We start from the raw sequence: 19,804 nt of genomic DNA, 5'->3' as shown, positions 1-19,804 counted from the left end.
ACAGTGGAGGTAAATGAGAAGATATCAGTTGTAGCCCCAGATTTAAAGCTGTGCAGTGACTGATGGGGACTGCTGATTACATGCACTATTGGTCAATTTTAATAGATGCACATGATGGATGCGCAGAAACATTCAAGCAAATGGATTCATCGGAGGGCCCAGTCATGCAACAAACATGGAAGTAACTCTCTACAGATGGGATCTCTGACTGTCTACAATGCCAACCTTCATCTCCCGGCTTTTGGAATTTCATCATTTGCTCCTACAGGAAACAGCACTATTTTTGCTGTGGAGTTTGTGGGGCTGGGGGTTGTTCTTGTTTATATCATGTTTATATATTTATATAAAAACATCTTTACTAAGTAAGAACACCAATGCTAACATATCCAAAGGTTTCTTGACTTCTTCCAATGCAAACTCTGTTAGCTGCAGAAGAGCTACTAGGGCAGGGACACCAGGTATGCACCACAGCAACAGGCCCAGGTTAAGACTAACAAGAAGCTGCTCCTGATCTCAAACAGCTGTGCTTCTCTTCCATTAAACTCTTGTGTTTAGGGGTATCCTGGGGGATCCGGTGATCCTCTGATCTCAGTTGGGTGCCATTTTTCTTAGACCGTACACGGTGCAACATTAAAAAAGGATGAAAAGCAAAATACGCCCACTCTCGGACCACTCATTTGACAAATTGGAGCAGGTATGAAGTAAATCGAAGGAGTTTGCTTTCTGGAGTATAGCCAGGTGTACTAGAATTCTCAAAGCACAGGAACCTATATGCTGCATTAACAAAAGGCTGTTTGAATTGCACCTTCATTGCTTTATAAGGATGTTTAGGAACCCACAGCAACCATCATCGTGTTGGTCCTGTTGAGCTTGCCTTCCATAGCTGTGATGGTAATCTACTCTAGGATTTTTTTGCTGCATCATGGAGATTAGACTATCACCAAGGCTGTGCTCACAATACCAGCTAAGATGCACCAATGCTTGCCTTCTGATGTTCTTCCTGAGGTCCTAAAGCTTCCAAAATGTTGAGCTTTCCTTTTCTCCAGGCTCATATGTCTCATAAGTTTCATTGTCAGTTCAGGTTCTCCTCTAGGTCCTATGTTCTCTGAGACTTACATTTCAGGATTCACGTAAAGTCTTTTTGCATCCAGGTTTTCTATTTTCATATGCACAAGGCTTCCATACTTGTGTTCCTACAGCCTTTAAGACTTCCATGCCCAGATGCTTTTCCAAGTCATGTTGTCATCAAAGCCTTCATCCGCGTGCTTTCATTAGGTTCTCTTGTTTCAAGTATCCGGTTCCTAGGCTCTTTCAAGGTGCAATTACTTCTAAGGGTTTATAAATCCTTGGACTATCCCCTGCATATCTCTGTTTCGGAATTAATGGTTACCTCTTACCTGGGGATATAGAGCACATTTAATGTGCAATACCTTTGAACTTTCAGCTTTCAAAAGGACCCTTCCTCCTCAGCTGAATGTAAACACTTTAAGACTGGGTTGGTCTCATCTTAATCTTTTCAGAGTTTACTTGAGCCTTTCATTCTTGTGAGAGCAATACAGTGTGTGAGTAGGGTAGGATGACAATTACAATATAAGTATAATGAGAAAAATCAGTTTGTTATGATTACAGTGAATCCTAAGGAGGAACAGTTTTAGGAAATGAACATGGTTTTAAATAAAACATATTTTTTTTTCCTGATTTGTGTTTTTTTCTAGATTATCAAATGTATTCCATGGCTCCTAATTTAGCTGTCTTACTGCTCTCATTGTGAAGCATCCCTTTGAGTGACTAAATGTTACACCTTTCTGAAAAAAACGTCCTTTCTTGTTTTACTTTTTGTGTTCCCTATGTTATATGTTGTCTACTGCTATTTTTTTAACCTGCAGGTTCAGTGTATCTTAAAGGTGGAATAGGGTCCCCATGCCCTGATAAATGTGCAAAAAAATGGAAGTGGCAATGAAACATGTCGGCCGTTCAGCTTAAAATGGTCTAAATGTGGTGTGGTTTTTTAACTATAAGTGCAGGCACTACAAATTAAAGACAAGTGCAGTCTCCTCTTCCGTACCTCATTTTTCAGTTGTGTAGTGCTTGTGAGGAAGAATGCTCTCCTCTCTAAATGGGGATTGATAGGGAACACATATGTTTAGATGTACACTGTATACTGTTAGTAGTTTTTAGGTCACACACATATATTCCTTTCTCACTCATGTTCTGGGTGTTGGTTTTCGTTCCTTTCTAGGAAAGTGCTGATGTTGAGAGAGTAAGCAATTTGGCGAGAAACCGCCAATCACTCTTGGGTGGTTGCTTATGAGAGGCACTTCCTAAGCACACATTTTTTACTTGTCACACATTTTTTATTTGTCTTAACATTTGTAAGAATCACTTTTTAGCACAGGAGCTGCGTTTCTCTGCACTTATAAACTTGGAATGGTTCAATAGTAGGTACTAGACTGTTCCCCACAGAAAAATAATTAGTGGGGTACCCCTACAAATTCCAGCGTGATGTATAACGTGCAGCAAGGGCTTTTTTGGATATGGTATAGTTGAGTGGACGGTGCTCTTGATAAATATTTCTTTCTCTAAGGCTCCTCTTTGATGAAAAATGAATATTACAGATCTTGTTTCCTGGAGAATAGTGACAGCTGATGGAAATCTGAATGGGTATGTATCAAGCATGCTGATGCCATGTGTGTCCACCCTCATTCACATGCATGTCGAAGCAATTAATCTGTTTGATCATATTTTTCTGACATCACACTTTTCCCACTCATTGTTTTCTATGTGACAAATAAGGCGTCAGTAGTGTCACCATTTTATATGGTGAATGTTCGTGAACTTTTCGGCAAATTATGTTTTACACACTGCCTCTAAGATAAGCCTGACTGCTTGTGCCAAGCTACCGAGGGGGTGAGCAAGGGTTATTTTTTGAGTGTAACTCCCTTATCCTGACTAGGAAGAAGGGTCCTTACTTGGACAAAGGTTCTTAACTCTGCCAACTGGAGACCCCCATTTCTAACAGTGTTCCTTGAGGGTGAAGTTGGTGTCCAGGGTGAATTTATTTCCCTCAGAGTGAAAGTTGGGGTTTGAAGCTGTCAAGGTTCGCATCACAGAGCCAGGTTTGTACTGTTGCCTATTTGTTGTTCTTTGCGATGAACAGGAAATCTGTCTTGTTATAGTTGAGCTTCAGGTAGATGCTGGATAGCCAGGTCTGGAAGTTGTGCAAGTAGTGTTTGAGGCATTGGATGTCTGAAGCAGAGGAGACTTTCAAGTACAAGTAGGTTGAGTACAATCTGCGGTGAGTGTAAAGCACTATCTGAGGGTGTTTCTCACGCTCCAACCATTACAGTCCATCAATTTGTCTTCAAGTGATCCCCCACACATCTTCAAATATTCTCATTTACCAACTTGGAGCAATGCACATCACGTCTATGAGAACAACATTTCAATATCAATAAAGTAAAAAACGTAATTACAAATAAAGAGCATCCATTTGCATCACAATACGGGAAGAATCATAGTTTCTGTAATCTGAACTGTTCCATGTATGTGCACTGAGGACCCTCTCTATCCTGTCCTAACAAACGATGAGTAATACCAGGGGGACAAAATAGGAGTTTAAGGAGACTGACAGGTTCTGTTTCTTCACAGATTCCTAGCTGATGATATTTCATATATTCCATAATTACAAGGATTTAAGGAAATTAACAATGAAGCTTCTCATTCCATTTTCCTGGGTTATTCCACCCCCAATATTGATTGGTCTCATGTAAAACATATCAGAAGCCACAATGAGTTTGAACATACCCAGTTGAGCAGAATGAGGCAGATCAGAGTTGCAGTTGCGTACAAGGACATAAACTTAAACACCGCAAATGAGGTCACAAGAGCACAGCGCCCCTCCCTGGAGGAAAAACACAAAAATCACTTGTTGATTAGGCAATCAAACAGTACTTCAAAGCTTCTATCCCGGCTATCAGTTGCAAAAGCAATAAAACACGTTTACAGCAAGCACAGTCCACAGCTTATTTATTTTGTGGCTATAAGTGACATCTACAGGACCTAATGGTGTCAATGCACTATAAATGTGGAGAAAACACTACTAACCACTCATGATCTGTTGTCTGCATAAATGAAAACTTCCATAAATGCTCTGGGTTTGCCCAGCACATCTCCTACCATGAATTTAGGACAAAGCACCACAGTGTAGGTACACTACTTAACTGTGAAATTGACGGATAATTGTAAGGGCTTTGTTTACCAGTTCCCTATTGTTTGTTATAGACACTGGGCAACTTCTTCTCACCTCTACACTGCAATATCCCTTGTCCACATAACAAATCTGGTGCCAGCTCATTCAGGTTTAAAGGTGTTTGAAGTTGCAAAGACTTTTAGGCCAGGTGTATCATTCAAATTAGGAATAACAATATATAGCCCGAGCACACACTAACAGGCACATGCATCAAAGCTTTTTGCGATCGCAAACGGTGCGATTCACAAAAATCATTAGTTTGCGATCGCAAAATTAACTTTTGCAATGCGTCAAGGGTCAAGGCCCCCGCTTTTTGAGAATTTGCAACTAATTGCTAGTTCTCAAATTGCGATTGCATTTAAGGAATCGCAAATTGAGATCTCTTAAATGCAATGCATTAATGCAAAAAAATTCGCTAATAGGGGGAGCAAATTACACTGAAGTAGAACTTCATGGTAATTTGCAAAAACTGTGAAAAATGCACTTTTTGTGTCAAAGTTTGAACCAGAAGAATGTTCTGCAAGTTTCAAAAACTACCCTACCACCATGTCGGTTCGACTTCTGTCCCGGCAATCACTACAAGGATATCACCCTTGATCCGTACTCTGTGTAGCAATAATTTCAAAAATAAACCACATTTTTGAAAATTTTGATACATTTATATAGTATGAGTATGATGAGTATGAGAGGCTTATCGATCTCTATATTGCTCTTATATGTAGCCTCCGTATTCAAGTGTCCACAATATATATTTTCATGCAATGTATATATCCGTATCAGATAGCGTGAGTACCTGCCATCTACAGTGACACAACGTAAATATACCAATGTAAATTGGGATTAGATCAAGTGGAAGTATTACTGGCGACCATCCAGGTCTTCTAATCATATGGATCGCATATCCTATGCTGCAAGCTGTCTTACCTCCAACGAGGACGCCAGTAGACATCCTGCCGATATTAGTATCTCCTGCCGTGTACGGCTCCCGGATGTTGAAAATGGCATATTGGGTTCTGATTTAAATACCAACCAATACTGAAGCAGTTCCAAAGCGAGTGCTTTGATGTTCCAGGAGCCGTCTTAGAAGGATAATGTATCTCAAATATAGAGCATCTGGGCGCCATGCACTGCAAACCATGGTCGTGAGCTATTTCTTCATGCCAATATTTAGAGGTTCTAGCTGAGACCGATGTGAGCACCTTATAGAATGACCAAAATTAACCTGACAGTCTTCCTGCCCTCCAACTGCAGATAGGAGTTTATTATTTCCAATATGCCTCCACAGAGGATAGTATGCCTAATAGACACAAGAGTTTTTAAATCAGTAAAAGGGGTGTGGGTGGCCCGCTCAGACATCCTTCTGAGCTCTCACCCCAAATTAACCCCAACAGTCTTTCTATCCCTCTGGGTGGCAGATAGGAGGTCATTACTTCCAATATGGCCCCCTGCGGAGGGGACAAAGTCACCTAGATATCAATATTTCTGTGCCTTATAAAAAGGGGTTTGAGGGCTGTTTACCCACAATTTGCCCAAATGGTCAGAAAAACTATTGTGACGATTCAGGACTATGAGCAAGGCACAATACATGGGCAAGCTGACTCCCCCCTTTATAATTTTTAAGACTTTTGCCCCCCAGTATCTAATGGCATTTTTGTTCCCTGCGGGATGATTTAGAGTCAGTGCCCTCAATCAGCCCCCAGCGAGCAGGAAGACTGTTAACACTTTAATGCCTGAGTGAGAAGTCCCCACCCCCATTTTAATTTTTGGGCCTATTTTTCCCTGGTGTTCAGAGGACTTTGTGTTGTATGGGGCAGAGTTTGGGTAAATTCCCTCAACCCATCATCCGATGTGCAGAAAATCCACCTTGTTTTTTGTATTTTTACCCCGATTTTCCGTGGTGTCCAGTGTCTCTTTCTGTCCCTGGGCAGATTTTGGGTAATCACCCACAATCCAACTCCCGGGGGTGCCAAAATACTTATGCCTGTATTCTTGAGTGAGAGCCTGGCATGATGCCTGGGTGAGCCACACAACACACCTTTTTTGGGGGAAAGAAAAGGGTGTGGGGGCAGCACTCAGCATCACGCAGTGCTCCCACCCCAGAATAGGTGCACAAATCTTTCTGCCCCCGAGTGTGGATTGAAGGTGTCAACCCAAAATCTGCCCCGGGAGACAGAGTGGCCCCTAAGACGCGGGGGAAAAATAGTCCCAAAATAGGCTTTAACTTTTGTAAAGGCTGTATTTGCAGTCACATACTGACTTTTCATTCTATGTAACACGGCACTTTAACGAACTTCTGCAATATACCATGAAATATTGAAAAAGTACAGCAACTACAGATATCAATAAGTTAAAATGCCTTGTAACTTAGATTATTCTTGCTCTACTTACCTGTAGAACACAAAAGGATAATCTGCACACCATAATGTGTAATCCTGCCAAATTGTAATGAAATCCTCTAGTCGTTTTCATGCTACACATAAGTTCAAAGTCTATGGGAAAATGCATTGGTGCCGAAACACGGTATGGGACACCTTTTTTTCTTTTAGACCCCCTTGAGTATTTCTGTGAAAAATGATACTTCACTAATGTAGAAAGAGGAATAAGTCTGCAAAGTCTATTGGCGATTAGTCAACTGGCGCAAAGTTATTAGAAACCAAAATTCTCAGGTATCCTATGTCTGGGAATCCTAACTGTGACTACAGAGTGGCTCTCCAGTGGCAGTCACCACTGGGTAGCTATAGTTAGGATCATATTTCCATATGTTGCTAATACCTTTGGCCCCTTTTGACGAATCTCCATGAAACTTTCCAAAAAAAATTCAACTTTTTAAATAATTTGCACATGGAAAGTTTTAAGGTGATCAATTAAGCTGGGTCGCGCACCCTCTCCCCCCTAAAACATACCCAGGCTGATCCCCCTGCCCCCTCCCCTTTTTGTAATAGAAAATGGTGGGAACCATAATTTTCCAAAATATTTTACCACAGGCGCACGGCACCTCAGTGGATTCATGGAAATTGTTTTTGTTAAATGGTCCCTCTGGGATCTCACCACCAGGCAATGAGGCCCCATCCCCCAGGTCTGAGAATTTCATTAGGAAGGGGGAAATGCATGCCCCTACCCAAGTATCAAAGAGGCCCTGAGGACGACGTCCCCCAGGGCTGATAATTTCATTAAGAAGGGGGGTCGGCGGAGGCCCCTCCCTAAGCCTCCAAGAGGTCTTGGGGACACCATCTGTCGGGCCAGGTCAGTGACAGTGTCTCGGGTCCCCAACACTTAGGACACCATCGGTTTACCTGCCATCAGGCCAGGCAGGGAAATCACTACTGTTCTCCGACCACGTGAAAGCGCATAACTGCTCCCGCCCAGTGGGAGACAAAGTATTTCCTTGCCCTTGCACTCGGGCAGGGAAATGCTTTGATAGCTCCCACCGCACAGGATCAAAATAAATCTGCTCCCATGGGGTTAGAGCAATGCTGGCAATCCCCCTGCACACATGATGGTGCAAGCAGGGGATCAGGTGGAACTTTGGGGGCTCTCGGCCTCCCCCCAGAGATTGTTGGGAGCAGAGGGGGGAGGGAGAGGGAGAGGGTTTGGCTGCCTGTGTGGGTGTCGGCCAGAGTGTGGCCAACACCCACCAGTGCACGACCAAAGGCCATGCACAGAGTGCGGTTGACTGCCTGCAAGGGGTTGGCTGCAGGACCTGGCTGCGCACAGAGGGTGGTTGGCTTTACTTATGGGAATAAAATATTACTTTATGTTAAAAAAAAGCACAGAAATTCACTGACAAAAATAAAGGTTAAAGTAAAGTTATTGTTAAATGAAATGTTCAGTAACAACTTGTTTTAAACTCTAAAAACCACAGAATGTCACCAGTTACTCGTAATAGTTATCTCGAGTAACGATAACTTGTGCCCTACGGTAACTATAACTCGCACACTCTCCATTTACTGCAAATTACCTCACATATTACATTATTCATGACATCTTCCTTGACATCATTAGTAATCTCACTGCAAAGGAAATTATTGATGAGAAAACTGTGCATGGAGGGGGTGATTTGCGCCACCTTGCTTTACTCTGGAGTTATCAGGCCTTGTGTGGCTTGAGAAATTGCATCTCAAGTGTTGCATTGCTTTTGCACCCAATTGCATGCTGCAAAAGTGACACAACCCTTTGATAAATATGGCTATCTATTCTTACTCCTGACGCACCACACAATTTCGATATAGACATGAGGCTTATAGTTTACATTGTTTGAGTTTGGGGTGATGAGGCAGTTATCCTAACCACTGCCAAAATGGTAGCTGCTCAAGGGCTGTCTTCTCTTGAGGTGAACTTTCATAGGTACCTGTGTAGTCAGTTGCATACCAGCGGGTTGGGATTGCTGGGCCAAGCACTACAACATTCATTCCTGAATGTGGCACTGCATCTACTTGTGTAGGGAAGAGTCCCAGAGGTGGGGTCTGCCAGAGCAACAGACATAGCCATGTACACACAACATGCACTGGCAATATAACTTCCCAAACTGGAATGTTCGGGGGCTGGGGACCACCATCTTGGAATGGTACCCTACTTGAGGTCAGAGTGATACATTTCACATGCTTTCAAGAGACCCATCTTCTCACAGCAAAGCTCCAAAGTTATATCAGAAGTGGTGCTGTCACATAATAGGCACAACACATCCACCTATTAACACAGGTTATGGTCTGGATAGCACCAGATGTGTCCAACCGGATAGCTCAGTTTGTCATAGATGAGGAATAAGGCTGGGCAGTAAGCTCCGCTCTGCCGGTGGAGATTGAGGAGTTTTTGCTACTCCGCTGTCTGCTGGGAGTGTGACCTTTGGCAAAAACAGCTCCTCCAACTACAGGAGGAGCGATGATTACCAGTGAACACTGCTGCAGTGCTCACCCCTTACCATCACAGCACACTCCTACACAGTAGAGTGCAAATCTGGCCGCAATGACTCAATAACAAGCTTTCGCTGTCCTGAGGATGCCAAAGGGTTTCTTCTTTGTCAGGAACCAAACACTATTCACAGTCCTTTTGCATAGACTGCTGGGAAGTGTAGTTCCCAAGCAATGCCACATGAACGCTAAGGATTACGGATTCACTTCCTCCTCCGGTGAGCAGCACACCAAGGACTGTGCATCCCCTTTAAGGATTGGTGCTTCAGCTGCCACTCTCCTGGCACTCAGGCAGGAAAAACCTTCACATTTATGGCCTGCAATGCCAGTCCCTGTGAATCCCTGGCCGCACTGAGGACGAGGAAGTGTATGGACGCCTGGGCAGGTAAGAATGCCAACAGGTGCTGAGAAGACTGAGGGGGTAGGCTGTAAGAAGTAGCTGGTGAGACAGAATGGGCAGGGGGAGCAAAAGGGCTAGTTGCTGGCCTGACTGCCGAATAAAAGCAATTGCATTACCCGCTTGCAATAATCTGCATACACAATTCGAAATAAATCAGGCCTTCGATGACTACTATGTGGACTTATACTCAGCCCCTGTGGAGTAGAGGAAATATGAATGATGCAATATATGAAAAGCAGAGCTCTGCCAACGTTGTCTGGAGAACATATTGGCACTGGATGCCCCATGTCTGTGTAAGAAGTAGCCTTGGCTGTTGATCAATTGGACAGGGCAAAAATGTCTGGTGTTGATGACCTGCCACCAGAATTTCTTTCTATACATAAAGGTCTGTTAGCCCCTAAATTGCTGAATCTGTACAAACATGCCTTCTGAGGGGGATCTTTGGCAGCAGCCACTTGATTGGCCACTATAGTAGTTCTACCTTAAGTGGGGAGAGACCCACTGAATGCTACGTTGAGTAGGCCACTCTAGTTACTGAACACAGTCTATAGAATACTAAGGAAGCTGTGGGGAGCAGACTGATGCTATGCATGGGTGAACTGGTAGACCCAGATCAAAATTAATTTATCCCTGGATGCAGCACTCATTTGAACCTTAGCAACTCTTCCTGATGCTGGACAGGGTGCCAAGGAGTAGTGGCCTCCTAGAACGCCTTCTATACGCTGGGATTGCAATTTATATTTGCAGTGTTACAAAAACTAGGGTTGTTACAGAATGTTGTTAAATGGATAAAACTACTGTATGTTATTACAGTTGAATGTGTACCAACTGAGCAGGTCTTCTCCCAGCCATGGAGGACTCCAAGAGGGATGTGTCAGGGCTGCCGCTTTCAATACTCTTCTTTGCTCTCACAATGGATCCCCTTGCCTGTGTTCTCCGTCACTGCTCTGCCAACTGGGGTACTAGATTATTGGCAAACCTATGTATGTCTCTGTGTACGTGAATGATCCCCTATTATATCTAAGGGGACCGAGTCACAGTCTGCCGGGTATTATGATGTTCCTAGAGGCGTCTGGATCACACTCAAGTTTAAAGTGTAAATTGGGGAAAATCCTGCTTATTTCCAGTTTTTCCAATGACTGACAGGTTGCTTCCAGAATATGCCCACTCATGCTTAAGTGGGCACCTGATATTTTAAGGTATCTGGTGTGCAAGTTTACCACATTGGTGAAAACATAATATTGAGATAGTGGGATATGTTGGCATGGCAATCAATGGAATTAAGGCTTCTCTCCCTTTTTATTCAAGGCTTGCCTCTTTCATCACTTTGTAGTCATCCTAATGATGTTGACCAAATCATTCTTCACAGAAGTAAACTCTATTCTCACAAAACTTAAATGAGCATCCCTGAGGACATGGCCGGAGCTAGCAAAGCTGTTGTGACTAAGTGACAGCGACGTAAGGGTTCCCAATATGGAAGTATGCTATTGTACAGCCCATATTTTATGGCCAATCAGATGGACTTCAGTGGAGATGTAGGGGTTGTGGGAATGTTGTTGGGAATGAAGAAGCAACTGTTGAGGTTTTCAAGTGTGGTCTGGCTTGCATAGGATTGCTGGCACAAATATGTCAGTAGATCAGGCAAAGAACCCTTGTATGCACCTGCGATACCACTATGGAGTCAACAACCAGAGTTTTAAAGAACTCAAACACACTTATCTTGTCTCAGCCCGGGGGGTCAATTGATACAAGTTTACTATCACACGCTGTAGGATTCCCCTCAAATACAACCCTACTGGGCTTCTGTCACCAAAATAACAGCAGAAATATCGTGGAAGGTGGTACCCACAGACCCCTTGGTTTGTCACACATGTGTCCATTCATAGGTTTGTGTTTGGTCTCAGCCAAGAGGTATATAGCTATGGGGTGGAAGGCAGGGGTAGCTCTTGGATGTGCTTTCTGGCTACTTAAGGATAAGAAATGGTTGATGGTGGAGTTAGGTGAGGTATGAGAGGTTGTGAGGCGAGGAGTTAGAGGTGAATTGGTAATCAGCTGGTAAGGCTTTTTGACCACAATCAAAGCCAAGAATGATGACCTCCGTCCGTGGGGGTATGAATCGCATTGTTGAAGCCCTTATTGATTAGATGCTGTACGGCTGGTTGAAAGGTGTACTAAATGATATAATGGATGCACTTTGTCATCCAAATATGTGTACCCAGGTCCCCCAATGAAAGACTCTGCTAAGTACATGTTGGTGGGTGCCATTTCATGGACCGTTTGAAGCTGAAGTAGGAGTGAATTCCCTTTCAGTAATAAATCTGAATAGAATCTATTTTTTGTTTGACATTCACTTTATATTTCAAGGTGGGTAACTCCATATTACGAAGGTAAGGTTACCACTGGATATTTGGTATACCATTTGTCAACAGCCAACACATGTTTCACCTCCTCAGACTGACATGCCTGGGATTTCTCATGGCTTCTAGGAAACAATAGCAAATCCCTTCACTTCTTCATTTAAAGAACACTTTCAATAGTGTATATATCTCTTCAGCCCAGCAGTTCTGTGCTCCCTCCGGTTACTTTCTTGCACTTTCTGATATTTTTGTTGCAATTTAAGTCACAACAAAAGCACACATTGTGCAGTAAAATCTGAAAATAAAAACAAAATATCACTGGGTGCCCTTGAGAACATGTCACAGCATAAACAAAATGAAAAAAAAACAATCCAGAATGGTTAAGCCAAGAAGCAGCCCTGGCAGCTCCCTGCTTCCAGAGCAGGACAAAAGGGGGGGGGGCGCCTCCAACAGTGAAGGGTTCCAGGAGAGGGTGAGCTGTCTTGGCAGGGGTCAGGGGAGGGGGCACTCCTCGGACCTTCCGGAGAGTGGTGAGGGGGGCAGCACCTCGCCTTTGGGCTATGACACCTAAAATGGAAGTTGGACCCAAGGCAGAGGGAGGCTGAGTAGGGAAAAGCCTGAGAGGGGCCTACTACATGGACTGGTACCTCGCTGCCTCGCGATGGAGTCACTTTAAATGAGTTTAAGCTTGAGAAACTGATGTCCAGGTCATGTGATCTGGGCAGCGGTTAAAGTTTTTTTTTAATCACTGATGTAATCCTTGTTGTTACGTGGCTTTTGAAGTTCTGGACATAAAATTACGTTATCTAATATTATGTGCTGTAATGTTGTGATGTATGTAACATACAAACAAGATGTAAAATTAGAAACATTTTGAAAATGAATAAACAGATATATAAAAAAATATTGCGAAGAGTAAATATGATCTAACATTTTAATGTTTTATTCGAATGTTAAAAATAATTATTTTAATTTATTTTGATTTATAATATTACATTAAAATAATTGTAGTGATAACAATTTTAATTTGTTATTGTTTGATTACATAAAATATTACAATATAATAATTACATATACATATGCTATAATTTAAAAAAAACACTAACAAGTTAATAAAAAAATATGTCACTAACTACTAAGCCAGTTATAATCGATATCACAGAATTTAAAAAAATTTCATCACATTTTCACAATCTTAATCTCCCAATTTTGCTTTTACTCTTAATAAAAAGTCCAGGGCAAATACATAGCAAATGGACGATATTCTCCTCACCGGTTTTACACAGTCGGCATAGTGTAGACCCCTCCATTTTCTTCCAAGGGGGAAGATGACTAAGTCCCGGGAGTACACCGATACTTGCTTTGACAAAAATGTGCTTATTTTTTTCTGGCCAACGTATTTCCACATACACTTGTACCTGTTTTTTTGTGAACCCATTTATTATTGGCCCAGCATGATTTCTTTTTGCCAATATATCTTTATCTTGTATGAGCGACAGTTGATTTATTGTTCGGTTAATTACGTTTTTGATTGATGCCGTGTTTATTGTGTTGTTCCAAATTGGCATAACAGCAAACTTTTCTAGCGCCAAATTAAGATTATTCCAGGCTGATGATTTTGTATTGTTATTTCTTGCCATAATAACTGAGACAGCTGGTTATCATGGTCATTTTTTATCCTATTCAATGTTTTAATTAAATTGCCCTTTCTTGCATAGTGCTGGTTATATAGGCCGAACTCCAATCTAATTTGTGCGGGCGATGCATTATTTGGAAGATAAAAAAGGGATTTGAAAGTTTTTGAAAGTGCATTATTTATTATTGTAGAATCTTTCCCGATAAATGCCTCGCTACCGTATATAAGAGTGGGAAGGAGTTTTAAAAGGAGACGATAAGTGAGATTTCCAAGTGATTTCTGCAGAATCCTGAATGCTGCAGTCAAAGCGTTTGCCTTCCTTTGTATGTACAATTTTTGTGGGCGGTAGTTTCCCTTTTCATACCTGTATACTTCCACTTGTTCGAGTTTGGTGTTCTCCATATACCACTTATGTTTATGTTTTAAGCTTATATTTTTTATGACAACCATGATTTTAGTTTTGGTTTCATTTATCACCATTCCATTTTCTTTTGAGTATATGGCTATTCGGTTTATTAGACGTTGTAATCCCACTTTAGTTTGGCATCCTCTGCATATAGCTGATTAGAAATTTGCTTGCAGGCTAGTTTTGTTAAATCTGCTAGAAATAAATTAAAAAGTAGAGGGCCAATACACATCCCTGCTTAATGCCTACAGTTGTTGGTATTTCCTTTGTTAGTGTATGGCCATCCTCCATCCTCACTCTGACCCATGTTTTGCTGTACAGAAGTTGGATCGGTTTTAGCAATTGAACTGGAATATTTTATTGGTGCAGTTTCTTCCATAGGAGGTTTCTTTGGACACAATCAAAAGCAGATATAAAATCTACAAAACATAAATACAACGGCTGTTTCGCTCTAATTGATTTGTCGATTAATAGTGATAATGCTAAGATGTTTGTTGTTGTTCCGAGTCCTTTAATAAAGCCAATCTGATTTAGAGGTAATACCTTATTTCCTGAAGCCCATTCAGTAAGGTTGGTAAGCAAGATCCCTGCAAACAATTTAGCGTCTGTGTCTTGTAAGGTGATGAGCCTATAATTTTCAGGGAGTGCCCAGTTTCTTTTTTATAGACAGGTGAAATTAAAGACCCTCTCCATTATTCAGGTACTGCGCCTGTCCGTACTATTTCTTTGAAAACTTTTACAAGGTATTACAACCATAAATGGGTCTTTATAGAGGGCCACCGGAATTCCATTTGGTCCTGGCGCCCTGTCTTTTTGTTTCTTGATTAATTTCATTAGTTGAATTTTTGATATATCAATTTGACTATAAATATCATACTCTGGTCTGTTTCTTATGGGCTGGGTTTCCTCCTTTATTTTTATTTTTTCTTTTAGATCAAAATTTAGATGCTGTTCAAGGAATCTAACCCATTCTTGCTCCGATAATGTCGATGACACCACCAATTTGTTTGGTCGCAGTAAGCCATTCATGGTTTTCCAGAATTCCCTTGGGTTTGTTTGGTTGCTTGCAAAGAATAGTTTTGACCAAAAAACTTGCTTAGCTTGGTTTCTTTCATTCCATATCAATTTCCTCAAGTTTTGATTTACATTTATTTATTTACTTATCATCTCGTCGTTATCCGTAATGTTTGTATTTTGTCTTCTTAACTTATTACGAGATCTTTTCAGTTTAGTTATTGTATATGGAAGATTTATATATGGCTTCATTTCCTCTCCTTGCTTAGTTTGGTTCTTCTTAACTGCAGGCATGGGGACTTGGGATTTAACCAACTTACAGGTAAAGTTTACCCATTGTTCAATAGGTGACACCAATCCTGTATCATTAAAGCAATCTTCTATGAGTTTCTGCACCTGTTCATTCATCTCATCTTTGTTATGAGCAGTCCAAATAGATTTCTTGTAATTGATCGTTCCTGTCTGACCATGCATAGATAGGTATGTTTGATGTTTATTACTCCTAAAGTTTGTAGTGATTATCTGCTGACTATGGTCGCTGTCTGGAACCTTCCTCAGTTGATATGAGGTGATATTACAAAAAATGTTAAGTGATGCAATCGTGTAGTCAATCCTTGTCTTTGCATTATAAGAATGGAACGTGTATGCTGGCAGTGCGTCTGACATAAATCTCCCATTTAGGATTTGTAAGCCCATCGCTTCTATGTCTTTAACGAATTGTGTTCCAATTTTGTTTTGCAGGTGATTTGTCTACATTCCTAAGTCCTGGTGAGGGATAGCCCATTGGTGAGCTTGAGACTGCGTAATGTCGTCTCTAATAAAATGTACTAATAGATTTAGGTTGAAATCCCCAGTCAAAATAAAGTCTGCTAATGGGTCAACCAACATTTGTTCCAACACAGAACTATTAAGGGTGGCACACATTGATTCTCTGCTACTTTGTGTTGGGTGTATATATACATTAATCAAAATTAAGGTCTTTGTTTTTTTATGAATATTTGTTTTATATTCCAACTTGACTATTAGGATGTGAGGACTAATTGTGTCTAATTGCTCGTGCTCAACTAATAGGTCAATAGATATAAATGTTGCTAGCCCCCCACTCTGAAGGCCATATTTATGAATTTTATTCGCAGGTTCGCAATAACCTTTATACAACTGTAGTATAATTGGATTGGTTTCCTGCAGTAGGATGATTTGACATGTGTTAGGGATAGAATTTATGTCAGCATTGTTAATCTTACTTCCTACTCCCTTTATGTTCCATGAACACATCATACATTTTTAATTGTAGTAATTTATTTACTAACTTATGAACTTTAATAATTTTCTCAATAGTTTCCAATAAGGAGATCTTCATCAGGGTGGCCGGGATCTTCATCTACATGTAAACATTTACCAGTGGTAACTTTACACATGTAATTTCAGTCTTAGTTGTTTTCACCCCATGAGCCGATGGGTTTGAGACATGTAAATCTACACTTAGGTATAAATATACACTTGAAAATGATGACTAGAAAAAAGTGTAGACTTGCACACTGGTGCAGGAGTAGATTTACACTTGAGTAAATGTGCATGTGTAAGTTTACCCTTGAGAATATGACACATGTTTACTGTGTGTCTTTTCCTATGACCAGTGCATGAATTGAATTTTCACTTAATACAAAAAATAAGCAGGATTTGGCTTACTTGATGACTTCAGAAACACATTCAATATTTGGGGTTCGCGACGTGAAGGGTGAAGCCATTGACGCTTCTTGCTCCGAAAGTGAGATACCAACGTGAGCCGTTCTAAGTGCCTGTTGAACAAAAATGTGTTTAAAGGTTATTAGTGCTTGAGGAAGCTTTTGAATATTATATATTTATATGTGAATTGCTTTTGGACTGCAATGTAATGCATTTCTAACTGACACCCCCCAAAGCACAACTGGCAAAAAAGATTTAAGACACTACACAGCTGGAAAAAGAACCCCCTTCCTTTCTGAAGGCATGAAGAGACTCTTACATACAGGATGGCTGCCTGGTCCATGTGATAAGTAAATGTACTGATGATGTTTGACACATACTGGTTGTACTTCCCATGACACCATTTGTAGACACACAAGAACTTTATAGAGCGGTGGTTCCAACCAATCAAGTTCTAGGAGGAGTTAGAGTTATTAATAATGTGATCCGAGATAATAGTGAAGGGACTATCCTAATGACTCAGATGCTTCTCCCATTAATGCATCGAGGACATGCAGCCTCACCAATAAACTTTGCTTGTCACTTAGAAGCTGTCTGTGCATGCCAAGGTTCAGTGCTTCTTATACTCACCCCACAGTCATTAGCACCATCTCCACACATTCCCACATAGTAACTAGAAAACAAAAGTTAGAGAAAGTGAGGTCTGAAGCTGAAGTCTTGATATTTTTACCAAAACACTCATTGTGAACAACAAATAATTTTACTTCACTCTCATGCCCATGCTCCTAATTGTCCCCACGTAATGCTAAGTGATAGTCTGGGACAAGCAACCATGATCTTTGTAACTCTACTTTATCAAAAGGATAATACAACGTAAAGGAGGCCTCACAAGTATCCTTGTCAGTCCATAGCAAACCTACCATTCGGAAAATAATCATGCTTTAAGACCTACGATGGGGTATCTGCATACCTATCTATAAGTGGCTCATCTTTATTAAAAGGAACACTACCAGGCCTTCCTCCTTTAGCCTCAAAGACCTCATTGCCAAGGCTATAAAATAAGTCTCTTATGAAGTTCAATCTTTTCCTGAGTTTGTAAAATGCACAAAATTCTGCACCTAGACCGCAAATAAAACAGGTTGTGGTTGATAATCATTCTAAACATGGAAACTGAGAGGACTTTCCTTTCCTGTATGAGGCTGAAAGGAGAGATCTAGTGGCAGTGGTGTAAGAAAACTTGAGGGGACACTCCTACCAAGTGCATGAAGGGCCCCCACCCTCTAAACCTAGTCAGGAGCTCTCAGGCCAGGGGCCCGCTGCCTTGCACAGTGCTAGAGGAGTTCTCCTGGAGTTCAGGGACTGTGGGGGTAATGTTACGCCACTGCCCAGTAACAGCACTAAAGAAATTTGTCATCAAAACCTAAACTTCTTCTGTTCGTCACCGGACCAGCCTGCCTTGCTCAATGCATGGCCAGTTTTGATGTAGGGGTTAATGGGGAATAAAATATGTTTTTGGATGCTATATTATACCGTGCAGATCTGTATTTGCATATCAATTTGTTTGTTACAGAAAATACATTAGTGTGATCATTCCTCCAACATCATTTGGTTAATTTTTTTCTCCGTCAACTGGTCGCGTCAACTGGTCATGTCTAGAAATCTGCAGGTCGCCGCCTTGTAAATAAAGTGAAGGACTTAACACCACCAGAGCGTCAGAAAAAGTGATGTTCTTGTGTCATTAACGCCTTGTAAATATGCCCCAAAATCTGAAGAAAATAAATAAATAAAATAGCACACACTTTATATCCCTGTGCTCAAAATGGCCTCTCAGATGTAAGAATAAATCAACATTGTAAATCGGCCATCAGGGCAAAACGTTACAGAATAAAACGTGTTCACTTTTTCCTGTTTTATACAATATTTTTTATTTCAATGATCAGCTTCTTTGGGAAAACCATGAGCGATTTGCACGAGTTACGTGCCTGCTTAATTTGAAATTTTGCCTGTAGATGAGACCTAAAAAGGAAAACCATGTAAGGAGTTAAACTTGGACATCATTTCTTTGTCTGTCCTTACCTTTGTGTACGCACATTTTTGCATACCTCTTTTCCTATTTTTATTTAGTCCACTTTTCACTAATGTATAGCTTTCTGTTTTCTTTTATTTTTTAACACAGACTTATTGCATGTATTAATTTCATAACAATGTCATGTCTCTTACAGTGGAGAAGTAGGCATTGTGTACTGTTGCAGGTATTACAGAACATTATCAAGCATCCAGCGTCTGTTATTTGATAGACATTGCCATAGAATAGCACATTTCCAATATTACCCCCCACAAACAGCTAGACAATGTCACTTATCTGTCATTCCTGGCATTGTGTGGGGGTAGCGGCATGTAACCCGTGAGTCTGGAGTGTTGCGAAAGACTGGCGGGGACCTCATCTTGTGATTAAACCTTTTGGTTCTGGGTTTACCTATGTGTTTTATTCCTATTTCCACTACAACCTTATTAAAGAGGAACTAAAAAAAAGGAAAATTGACTACCACATAGAACAAGCATTAGCAAAGCCAATAGGCCTGATCTTGGCAAGCTGGTGCAATTGTTAATTTTATTGCAAGCTTATGAAGCCAAAATAAAAAGGGAAAATTATAAATTATGCCATAAAATAAAAGTTGTTAGTTTATGTTAGCATTCTTTGTTACTTAATAAACATTCACCCATGTAGATGTTTTACAGCTACAGTGTCTCTTAAACACTTTGCAACATAAACGTTTAAAAGGAGGGCAAGAAAAATTAGCAGTTTTGAAACTTGATCTAAGTAATACATTAAATAAAAAAGCACACTTACAACCAACTTTGCTACTGAGGAAAGAGGTGAATAATTTGAATAAATAGAGAATACATTGTTGTCAAACTTAATAACAATAATGAGTTCTTTTTAAGACATAGATAAAAGTGATTTAAAAAATGTATACAAATTGTAACAAACAAATTTATTTGGGGGTAAATTGATTAAGACAATCAAATCGTTAACGGCAAATATACTTTACCTAAAACATATGGGTTTCAGGAAACAAAGTCAAGCTACTGCTAAAACTTTATCCGGGCAGATATATAGCATGTGGGCCAAATCTTGTTCTCCTCCT

General features: G+C 40.8%; 1 protein-coding gene across 2 annotated transcripts in view; it reads right to left on the bottom strand.

The window, feature by feature from the left end:
- Nucleotides 1–19,804, bottom strand: part of LOC147684253 (putative cation-transporting ATPase 13A4) — a 296,688-nt gene that overhangs the window by 38,314 nt on the left and 238,570 nt on the right. For both annotated transcript variants that reach the window (XM_086944650.1, XM_086944651.1), the window contains 3 exons: nt 17,286–17,328; nt 16,659–16,768; nt 3,805–3,901 (listed from right to left, as the gene is read on the bottom strand). In XM_086944650.1, the coding sequence (XP_086800776.1) occupies nt 3,805–3,901; nt 16,659–16,768; nt 17,286–17,328 (250 nt within the window). The remainder of the gene's footprint in view (nt 1–3,804; nt 3,902–16,658; nt 16,769–17,285; nt 17,329–19,804) is intronic.

Source organism: Lissotriton vulgaris, chromosome 11 (genome assembly GCF_964263255.1).
Source record: "Lissotriton vulgaris chromosome 11, aLisVul1.2, whole genome shotgun sequence".
In the NCBI taxonomy this organism is placed as follows: domain Eukaryota; kingdom Metazoa; phylum Chordata; class Amphibia; order Caudata; family Salamandridae; genus Lissotriton; species Lissotriton vulgaris.
Note: the sequence above shows the minus strand (reverse complement) of the source record. Positions and strands in the feature narration are given on the sequence as shown.